The 11470-nt window shown below is 42.4% G+C and overlaps 1 protein-coding gene across 2 annotated transcripts in view; it reads left to right on the forward strand.

The window, feature by feature from the left end:
• The first annotated feature begins 5447 nt into the window (after positions 1-5447).
• si:ch211-235m3.5 (BICD family-like cargo adapter 1) overlaps positions 5448-11470 on the forward strand; it is a 22689-nt gene continuing 16666 nt past the window's right edge. For both annotated transcript variants that reach the window (XM_042064211.1, XM_042064212.1), the window contains exons 1-2: positions 5448-5936; positions 9817-10032. In XM_042064211.1, the coding sequence (XP_041920145.1) occupies positions 5688-5936; positions 9817-10032 (465 nt within the window). In that variant the 5' untranslated portion in view covers positions 5448-5687. The remainder of the gene's footprint in view (positions 5937-9816; positions 10033-11470) is intronic.

Raw genomic sequence — 11470 nt, forward strand, 5'->3', positions numbered from 1 at the left:
TTGAAGATTGATTCAGTAGAGTGCTTGTCTCTTCAGCTAGGATGCTGTGAAGTGAATATGGCTATAATCTTCTACATTTATACAGACCAGTATCCTCCCATCTTTGCATTTATGATCCCTAATGTAAAGTTCATGATGGTCAGGAGTCTGATATGGCCAGGGCTTGGTCTGGCACAAGAGGAACATAGGACACACACACACACACACACACACAAACCACATACACACACACACATACACACACACACACACACACAAACCACATACACACACACACACACACACACACACACACACAAACCACATACACACACACACACACACACAAACCACATACACACACCAGACTTTCTAATGAAGACACACCACTAAAACAATCTTTCATAGAAATGCATGGGGTTAGTTCGTAACGCTATTATGGCAGTTGTCTACGGATATCCCACCCCTTTTTCATGTGTCTTGATCTCGCTGTTGGAGCGAGGTTGATGTTGTGGAGCTTTGCGCACTCGCAGCTCTGCCCAAAATAGATGCCCGATAAGTTCCCAAAAAGTGTTGCAATTTGGCCGCCTAGTGGAGGACTTTGAATGAGCGCTATTCAATCACTCCCCCCATCCTCATAATGTGCCATTTACCAGTTAAGGATTGACCAAGTGTGTGTAAGCCTTACTCCCTGAAGCCTATGCAAGTGTGTGTGTTTGAGAGAGAGAACAGTCTTTGCAAATGACTCTCATACTCCATCCCTAATTTGGTGGCACACAAGGTGAACTATAGACATACCTGTATTCTCTTCTCCCGTGGGTCACCAAAGATAGGTTGAAATGAGGGCCAGTATGTGTGCTTTATCTGAATTTTGCATATCTAAGTAGTTAGCAGAAGAAAAAAAGAAGAACTTTGACAATCCCTATAATGAACGCTATGCTATCGCGGTCATAATAATACAACCTGACCTTTGTTTCAATTTGTCTTTGGTCAACACAGGAGTAGAACGCAGACCGTATATCTGATAAGGGATGGAGTATGGGAGTCATTTGCAAGGAATGTTCAGATAAAACACCTGAAGATCTTATTGCCATGCACTGTGGCTCTGTGAAGAAGGGTAATAAGTAAGTATAAGTGTACTGTATACACTCTTTTGATCCCGGTCTCTGCATTTATCCCAATCCATGAATTAGTGAAACACACTCAGCACACAGTGAACATGACAGTGAGGTGAAGCACACACTAATCCCGGCGCAGTGAGCTGCCTGCAACAACAGTGGCCCTCGTGGAGCAGTGAGGGGTTAGGTGCCTTGCTCAAGGGCATTTCAGCCATGCCTACTGGTTCGGGTTCAAACCGGCAACCATCCGGTTACAAGTCCGAAGCGCTAACGAGAAGGCCACGGCTGCCCCGTCAAGTTTTTTTTATCCTAACGGTCTTTACAAATGGCTCTAAATCTCCATGCCTCATTTGGCTACCTATAGACACACCTGAAATATCTTCTCCCATGGTTCACCAAAGACAGGTTAAAATGAGGACCAGGCTGTATGCCTTATCTGAAATTTGCATATGACTCATCACCTCATCTACACAGTGGAGTAATTGGAATAACTGTCTACACACACACACACACACACACGTTTAGTGCTCTAATAATAAGGCACACAGAGACACAAAAGTCAGTTTTTTTATTTATTTTATTTTGTCTTTGTCTTTGTCTCGTTTCTATTTAAATATGGTGTCATTAACAACATTTTTCTCCAACTTTCTCCAAGTGCTTTACAGAGTCCAAAACATAAAGCCAAAGTGTCAGAAACACTCATTTGAAAATGCACTATGGAGGAAATATACTTTTATTATTAATCACTTGACATTGCTTATGTGTGAACAGGTTGTAAACTCAACTAGGAAACGATGAGTCATCCGCTGACTTGCTGGATTTCTGCTTTGGATGTGTCCACCAAAGAGAGCTTCACAAGGGTGAATTCACACAGCATATATGAGCGGGCTGTAAACTAACCCTAACATGTCAGAGCTGAAAACAAGTTTTATGTAACATTAGTATCCCTTTATTAGCTTTTTGATAACTATATTGGCAATAGACACCAATTAACAAGATGGCAACCCTCAGTTCTAAATGTACTGTTGTTGGCATCTCCAAGGTCTTTGCCTGCCCTTGAGGTGTTCATCTCCAACAGTTCCAACAATAACCACTAAATGGCGCTGGAGGTGCAGTTTTTGGCCCAGATGATCGTCAACATCCACGTTCACTGATGTAATTTTCATGTCATGTTTTTAGTCATATTTATGATTTTATCTATTTAGTTATTTTTTATGTTTATTATTTACTACAGATTTTGCGTTGCCAGAGGCAAGTCAAATCAGAGGGTCCTCCTCAGAGAGAAGACACATTAGTATGTTGCGGTAACCTGTCAGTGCAACAAAATAAATGTAATTTGTCATGTCAGTGATCTTACCTTTAAAGGACAACATACATATTGTTGTCTTCATTCATCTTTGTTGGGTTATTACTAGTGAAACATTTAATGTCAGTAAGAAGTCAACTCCGGTACGGACCACCCACTAAAGTGAAAAACTTTAACAGCATGGCAACTACAGTTTATTGCCAAAATTCATCACTTAGAAAGTGGAGGGCTGGCAGTAGACTATACTGCACTGAGAGGTGAGCTGAAATCACTCACTAGCAGAGCCTAACGAGCTTGCCTTGCCTTGACTCTATTCTCTGTATTCTGAGTAGTACTTATTGCTGCACTAACATGTCCTGGTTGCACTGTACCTTGATTTCTGTAAGTCACTTTGGATAAAAGCGTCAGCTAAATGACTAAATGCAATTGTGAGCTACTACCAGAGCAGTTCCCACAATAACCACTAGATGGCAGTGGAGGTGCAGTTTGGGCCCAGGTGAGCTCTGATGTAAGACACCTGCTGTACGTGCAGGGGCGCAGCTACCTATTTTTGAGGGGTATACAACAACAATATTGGCGCCCCCCCCAAAAAAAAAAAAAACCCACAAACAACTAAAGCAAAACAAAAGGCCAATTTACACTATTACTGTGCATTAGTGTCTATTGAATCTGTTTTTAAAGAAATGCTGCCAATTTGATGTTTAACTTGATGTTATACTTGATAAGTATTGATAAATGGTGCATTGCCACTTTAAGAGAGTCTAAACGGTTCTCATAACGTCCTTTTGCCAGCTATTGCTCACAATAGATAAGGCTGATAGGCACTCTAGCCTTGTTTGTTTGCACCACATTGACAACACAATATTAAGTTATTACAAGGAGCCTTCATTATTAGGATATGGAAACATGTAATAAGTTGCTGCTAGCATGACATTTCTGTTTGCAGTTGGCCATTAAAAGTGCAGTATGAGCATGGTAGCCACCTAGCTATCTGAATGTAATAGGCTATGTTTCAATCGGCATTATGCTTAACAAACGCTAGTTAGTCTGTTAACATTCATATTTGCAAGCCTCCAAGTACAGACGTCATCACTTTAAATCCTACCTGTTGCCTTTCACCGACCACTTATTTAACTGCTGTTGCATCCCTTCTCCTTTTCCCTCTTTCTTTTTCTATTTTTAGCCGCCAACAGCTTTTTTTGCTGTATCCATCTTTTTCCATAGACGGCAACTCACTACTCGTAGGCCTATCTGATTGCCCAGCGCTCACGGTGCCCCCACTCCCTCTTTGGCGCCCCCATGGAGCTGCGCCCCTATGCGCTGCATATAGCGCATACCCACTTTTTGCGCCACTGTGTACGTGTAAACAGAGACTTTTTAATGAGCAGACACAACACTCAGAGAATCCTCCATAGTAATGCATGGGATTAGTTCGTATTGCCAATATGGCAGTTGTCAACACATATCCCACCCCTTCCTGTAATGTATTCTTTTTTATTCTTCTTTTTTATTGTTTTTATTCTTTTTTAGCTAATACTCTTATGCCAAATAAATAAATATAATTTAAAAAAATGGTCATCAAAAATCATCCGAGAAGTTCACTGGTATAATTTGATGTTTTTACATTCATAATTCTGTAAATATTAGTGATTGTATCTATTCACTTCTTTTGTAAGTACATAATTTTAAGTTGATATAGTCTTGCCAGAATCGGAGAGTCTCTCACAGAGGGAGGACAGGCCTGTACATTGAGGCAGTCTGAGAGTAGACTACCTATGAGAAGCAGGCAAAGTCTTTATAACTGTTCACCTAATAGCTACAGATCTGTGTGCATGATGAAAAGTGTTGCCACTTCCCTGGTCTACATCTATCTAGCTTTTCAGGTTGGCCGGTCACCCGCAAACTAATCATTTGCATGCTCCAAATGATCCTGATGTTGTGATGGAGGCACACTCACACACACACACACACACACAAACACACACACACACACACACACACACACACACACACACGGCACGCTTTCGCCCATTCATGCCGACTCCTTTAATCAAGAGGTTGTAAATTGTGCCGGAACAATGGGCCCCAGTGGCAGCTGGGCCGACAGGTCTTGATGTACAGTTTGTGTGTGTGTGTGTGTGAGAGAGAGAATAAGAGAGAGAGACCCAGCCCCGTGCCATATGCACACCATGCCATGGGTCGCCCTGAACACAATGGGCTGGATGTGCGTCAGGATGCGCCCCTCTTTTGTACACGCGCCCCAGCCACGGACCCCCACTTTCTAACAGCCCTTTATGGGATGACCTTTGACCCTAAAACATAGGCCACACAAAGAACCTCAAGCACCCCCCCCACACACACACACAGACACACACTCACTTGGCTGTCTGCCTCGTGGAGATCTGACAAGATGGGGGGTGGGGGGGGGGGGGGGGGGCTCTGCTCCCCCATTCAACCACTTCCAGACTTGTATCAAAGACTTACTAACAGTAATCCCCTTTACTTCATCTCCTGATTAGCATGTCATGCTGAGTTTCAATCTTCTTCTGCCATCAGGGTTTGAATTAAAGAAACGCTGAATGGTCAATGCCCTGCTTTCCTGACGGTGTGGCAACACTGATCATTAAAACTGTTAAGTTCAAGAGCATGTCAGTACATAGGCTATCATCAGGTTATCAGATTTACGAATAAATACAAACCTGGCCAGTAGTTTCACGTCAGGAATTTATTAAGAAAACAAGTTGATGTATTTTCTACTTTGACAGAATTAGTGGGTTTAGTAATAAGTTAAATTATGATCAATGTTTTGCAACTCATGTATTACCTAATATTAAAACTCTGTTTCTGAACAACCAGAGGAAGACCAATAATGACCTTCCTATTATCACCTCTAGCAGAAGAACCGATGGACTGTAAAATCTTCTTGTTGAAGGTACAGATTAGGTTGCCAAGGCGAGCTCGGTTGTTGTGCGGTGACGTAGGCCTATGTCAAACACAGATCTCAGGTTTGTTCGTGTGCACTGCAGAGCCGTATACAGAGCGCGCCAGTGGCGACCGCCCGTCACCTGCAAACGACATCAGACCAGCCCACACGAGCAAGAGAGCTTAACCCCGCGTCTGACGAATAGGGTTAGATATCTGAGGGCAGTGGACTGGTACAGTATAATCAAACTCGTTTCAGTTGCGATATTTAGGATACGGTAGGCTATAGCCTAGATGTTTTCTGAGTTAGCCTTAACGTTTGAATAAGCCTGAAAGAGAAAACTTTCTCGCTAACTACAGTCATGAGTCGAGTAGTAGATGTGAGTCTGAAATCACACAAAATGGGTTTGGAGGAGGATTTCTATTCGTTTGATTTTGACAACGAAGAGATACCTGTGTATCAGAACCAGGACGAAATACTGGCTGCTCTGAGGCAGAAAGAGGAAGAGGTTATTTTGGCAGCGCAACTGGGGAACGCACTACTTTTGGAGAATCGTCAGCTAAAAGAGGAGGCTGACAAACTGCACGAGCAGTACACGGACAAACTGGAGGTAAGGGCCAGAGTCAACTTCACCGAAACGTAGCCTATCGCTGCGTGTAGTTTTTTCCCGTGTTTGCGAGGACTGCATTTCTCACTGTCATATGAGTGTGGTATCACATTGTTTAAAGTTAGTGAAATGATTCAACTTATTATTGTTTCCGACTGGTTTTATCAGTTTCGCATGTAGACTTCAGAGAGATTATGTATGCCACTAGATCAAGTTCTGATGTCACACTTTTATGGCATGTGATATAACCTACAGTACAATATGTTTATTACCTGTCCTGAACTGAGCACTGTGCTGATATCCGTCATCAGTTGACAGACACATTGAGTACACTGATAGTGAGTCATACAACATTTTTATAAGACCAAGCACAAAAGACCCCAAATAGTCAAATTTAGCTTTTAGGGAATTTCGGCTTTACGGATAGGCTATATTTTCCCTGTTGCTCGAGCACTGAGCCTGAAGTTTAATTAGGAAGAAAGAGGTGGCTCGGAAATAATGCATCATTTGGTTCCAAAACCCGGGGTGCCCCCTCACTCGTTTCAGGCAACAGAAAGAAAAAAAAGAAAGAAATTGATAGATAGAGAGGAACAGAACGTAACAGAGACAAAGGGAAAGATAGCCTATTTATGCATTAAATACAGTATTTTTCAGTAATTACTGTATGAAAGATTTACAGTAATTTACTGTTTTCATTGACAAATCTGCAATATCTTTCACACAAACACACTGAATTGCACCAACGGATGGTACATGGTGTGATTGTTATCCCCTTCGAGACATCTGCCTCCATTGAGCAGACAAGCGTGGACATGTTTGTTTCTAGTTAATGATCGGGTGGTTGGATCTCCATATGTTTTTTTATTTATGTATTTATATTTTTAAATACACCAAAAGGTAAATTCTTCCATCGAAATATACTGCTACTGTGGAAGAAACTAGATCTGATTCATATGTTTTATGTGGATACCCAGATCCACTACATGTAAAAGGGTCACCAGATTATCCAATCATGGGATGGCAATGCCAAGGCATGCAGCAGGAACAATCTAATTAACTGAGACATTTCCTTAGTGATGACTGACTGGTGGGGTTGATTGCCTCATGTAGCCTACTCAAATGCAAAATAGAAAATTACATGTCAAATGTACTTTACTTTAAAAAACAAACAATTGCTTTCTTTACAACCAGGTAAGTAAAGTTAATAAATGTACCTGAATGTATATCAATTGTTTTGCGACCAGTTCCCTAAAATCAAATTACAGGTGAAGTAAATCTAGTGTGTCAATTTTAATAGTCTTGGGGTTCCTCCATCCAGCTGTGTTCTCTCATCTGTCTTTGGGAAAGTTGGCTGTCTAGTCTTTTGTAGGCCTTGTTAATTATCCAACCTCTTTTGCATAGTGTTATCTTATTACCAAAACTTTTTAACTCTTTGGTTTGGTTTTGTTCAGTGTTTGGACCCCACACTACATCAGGTCTGTGTCAGGTTCAGTTCCTGATGGCTCCTCACTGACATGTTGGGAACTACCTTGAGTCCTACTTGTAAAAGCATGCAAATCAACAAAAACAATGCATTATAACTGAGCTTCCTCAAGTTTCTTTACAGAAATGCTAAATAGATATTTCTGTGAGGGATAAGCGACTTTGTTGTAAGGTCCAATTTTGCCAAGCTGATTTATTTGCAAGTAGGACAGCAAGACCCAGCCAGCACCTGAAACACCTCACCATCAGATTTTGAAATTTTTATGTATTTATTCAACTTGTTCTGTTCGCTGTGTTCTAAGTACCTATGAGCTTTTTGGTAAGGATTAACAAACACAAAGCTGTCAAAGAAGCCTTGTCTAAATATTTTTTATAATCTGTGGAAACTCAAATAGGACTCTAATAACTAATCCAGTCATTCTAATATGACAAAGCACTGATAAACAGCTGTTTGGCCCAGACCCAAACAAATAAATGAATACAATGACATTCATAAATCACAAAATGCCAATGAATAAATAAATAAATAAATAAATAAAATATGTTTGAATAAAACTCAACACTGCTTTTGACACGATGTCTGGGTCAGAATTATTAGTTTTAGCAAGTAGGGGTGTCATTCATAACATTTCCATTGCCTTGGAATTGGACAGTTATGGAGAAGGATTATGGTGACATTTTTTTTTTCCGGTTAATTTAAAAAGCTCTGACTCTTGGCTATGATTGAATTAGTCATGCTTTTAGAGGGCCGTGGAGGCCTGTAGTCTGCAAAAGTCTACGTTGTTACCTTATCTCCTCCCTATGAATCTGGCTAAGCTTTATGGGCAAATCACTGTGGCACATAAACATGCTGCAGACAGGAAGATAAATGTCACTTGTAGTTAGTGCTTGATAAAGTTCTGCGTCCTCGGAGAGTGATTCTGGTGAATGGAGCCCTTTACGACCCAGCTATGATGGAGGTTGTTCCCTGGCCTGGGTGGCATTTGGTAGAAGTTAAGGTTTGTCCAGGGCACTATGGTAAGACTGTAATCACGATTTCAGAGGAGGGAATCACAACAAATCAGGACCCATTGATGATAATGGGGTGTTTTTGTTTTGTGTGTTTGTTTGTTTAGTGTTTGTGTGTGAGGCCTGGTATGATTTGTTAGATGTCAAGTTCTAGGCCTAGCACAGAGTCAACTGTTCAGTCTGAGTCAACAACAGAATCCCTTCCTATGTGCAGAACTATTATATTGTGTCATTTTATATAGTTATATAGTATCTGTTGAGTGACCCTCAAGCTCTTTAGATTCAACTTTATTGTGTACAGTATATGATGATTTCCTTTGCTTCTTGTGGGGACGGTATTACATCCCACCCTACTGTTTCTCTCAGGCCTCAAGCGATGGGAAAGTCTGCTTCTAGGAGCTTTCACTCTCGAGCTAGCACTCTTCTCTGAAACTAAACACCTCGGCCTTACGTAGGCAGTGCCCACTGATGCCAACCTGGCCTTATCTAGGCAGTGGCCAGTCATGCCAACCTGGCCTTATCTAGGCAGTGGCCAGTCATACCAACCTGGCCTTATCTAGGAAGTGGCCAGTCATGCCAAAATGTTCTCTGCATATCATTCAGGTGCTTTTAAAGGTGCAGAGAATTATCAGGGGCAATTTTTTCAACCCTATGTAAGAATGAAGCAAGCAAGAACATGCATCGTCCAAGGAAATCTATATGTCAGTCATTGCTTGTGAAAGCTGTAATATGTACCGTGGCTTATCACATTTCTTTCTCAAAACATGATGTACATATGTTGACCCTGGCATTTGTAATGAACAATCTCATGTGTAACTGCTATACGTACTGCAACTGTACAAATCTAAACTCTAGTCTGTTGTATCGGGCTTTACTGTGGCATGGCTTAAATCTTGCACTAATATGCAAACAAAGGTGTTTTTTTTTTTCCTTTTTTTCAACCTAACACACACATGGTTTCTCTATGAGCTCTTAATCCCACTGCTGCGGAAGCAGGGCTCTCTGAAACCAAACACCTCAGCCTCATTGAAACAGTTGGCAGTCACACACACACACACACACACACACACACACACAAACATACACAAATACAGTACCTTTGTCTAACTGGGACAATGTAGTCAAGTAGAACTATCCTATCCACCGTCCTTTCTCAGTTTGAAATGTATATTAGAAAAAATTCCTGCATGGAAACCTAGCATAGCCTACCCTTCCTACTTTGTGTTGTGGTTGCTGTTGTGGATGCTGCTGCTGATGATGATGGTTGCTGTTGTTATTTTTGTTGTTGTTGTTGATGCTGATGATGATGGTTGCTGTTGTTATTGTTATTGTTGTTGTTGTTTCTTGTTGTTAATTTATCTGTCTGTTTGTTTGTTTGTTACGGCCTTACCAGGTTCTGGAGCAGGGCCGGCATGAGCTGCGTCTGAAACTGGAGGGCTGTCAGGCGCAGTGGGAGGGTCAGGTGTCGGAGCTGGAGGGCGACGTCAGGGAGCTGAGCGGCCAGGCCCAGCAGCTCCGCATGCAGCTCAGCCAGGCCCAGCGGGACCGCCGCCGCGACCAGCAGGAGCACAGCGAACTCAGCCAGCACCTCTGCCAGCAGCTGCAGGACGTGAGTGACCACAGACACACACACACACACACACAGACATATACACACACACACACACACACACACAGACATATATACACACACACACACACACACACACAGACATACACACACACACACACACACACACACTCACACAGACATACACACATACACACACACACACACACACACACACACACACACACACACAGACATATACACACACATACACACACACATACACACACACACACACACAGACATACACACACACATACACACACACACACACACACACACACACACACACACACACACACACACACACACACAGACATACACACACACACACAGACATACACACACACACACACACACACACAGACATACACACACACACACAGACATACACACACACACACACACACACACACACTCACACAGACATATACACACATACACACACACACACACACACACACATATATATACATACACACACAGACATATATACACACACACAAACACACACAGACATATGCATACACACACACAAAAACGTACATACATACAGGTTGTCCATTTCCAAACTGACCACACGTGTCTGACCGTCACCACGGCATGCTGTTTTCGCTTACGAATGAAAAGTGCATGTTTCTGTGTGTTATTTAATGCCTCTCAAACTTGCACGTGAAGTGGCTTATCTGCAGCATCACAACGTTTATTTGTGTTAAATCCATTTCCTGAACACGCCGGTCAGCCAATGACATCAGCAGGACAGGCTTCCTGGTTTCTGACCCCACCCTTATGGGGCAGTTGGATGGGGTGGAATTGGGGGGGGGGGGGGGGGGGCAGATAAGGGTGGTGTTGCTCAAGCTGCAGAAACTGAAGAAACTCTGTGTTCAGTATAGCCAGCCATAAACGTTCATCATAAAGATTAGGGTGAGCAGGCCTGGTAAGTGCATCAAACGTTTGAGGAGGAGTGTGTGTGTGTGTGTGTGTGTAGGGGGGGGGGGGGGCATGGAGAAGGTACAGGCTATAATCATCACTCTGAGAGAGAGAGAGAGAGAGAGAGAGAGAGAGAGAGAGGTTTCACTGGTAGGGGTGTGAGTAATGCATTACTGGCTCCTGTTGACCGTGATGTTTTCTCATGGTTCTGCATTTTTATGCTTACTTTAGTCTGCATGAGATCTGTGTGTTGACTCACACACACACACATACATTCACTCACACACACACACACACTCACTCACACACACACACACACACACACACACACTTACAGTACACACACTCATGCTCAGCTGTCTCAGACTCATACCTTATCACTTTGCTCCGTGAACTGCTCAAGGTGAGGACTTAAATAACACTGTGTTTGGAATCAGCTACTGTGGTCAGTCAGTGTGTGTGTGTGTGTGTGTGTGTGTATGTGTGTGTGCTCGGCCTCTGCTACTGT

Source organism: Alosa sapidissima, chromosome 15, assembly GCF_018492685.1.
Source record: "Alosa sapidissima isolate fAloSap1 chromosome 15, fAloSap1.pri, whole genome shotgun sequence".
Classification (NCBI taxonomy): Eukaryota; Metazoa; Chordata; class Actinopteri; order Clupeiformes; family Clupeidae; genus Alosa; species Alosa sapidissima.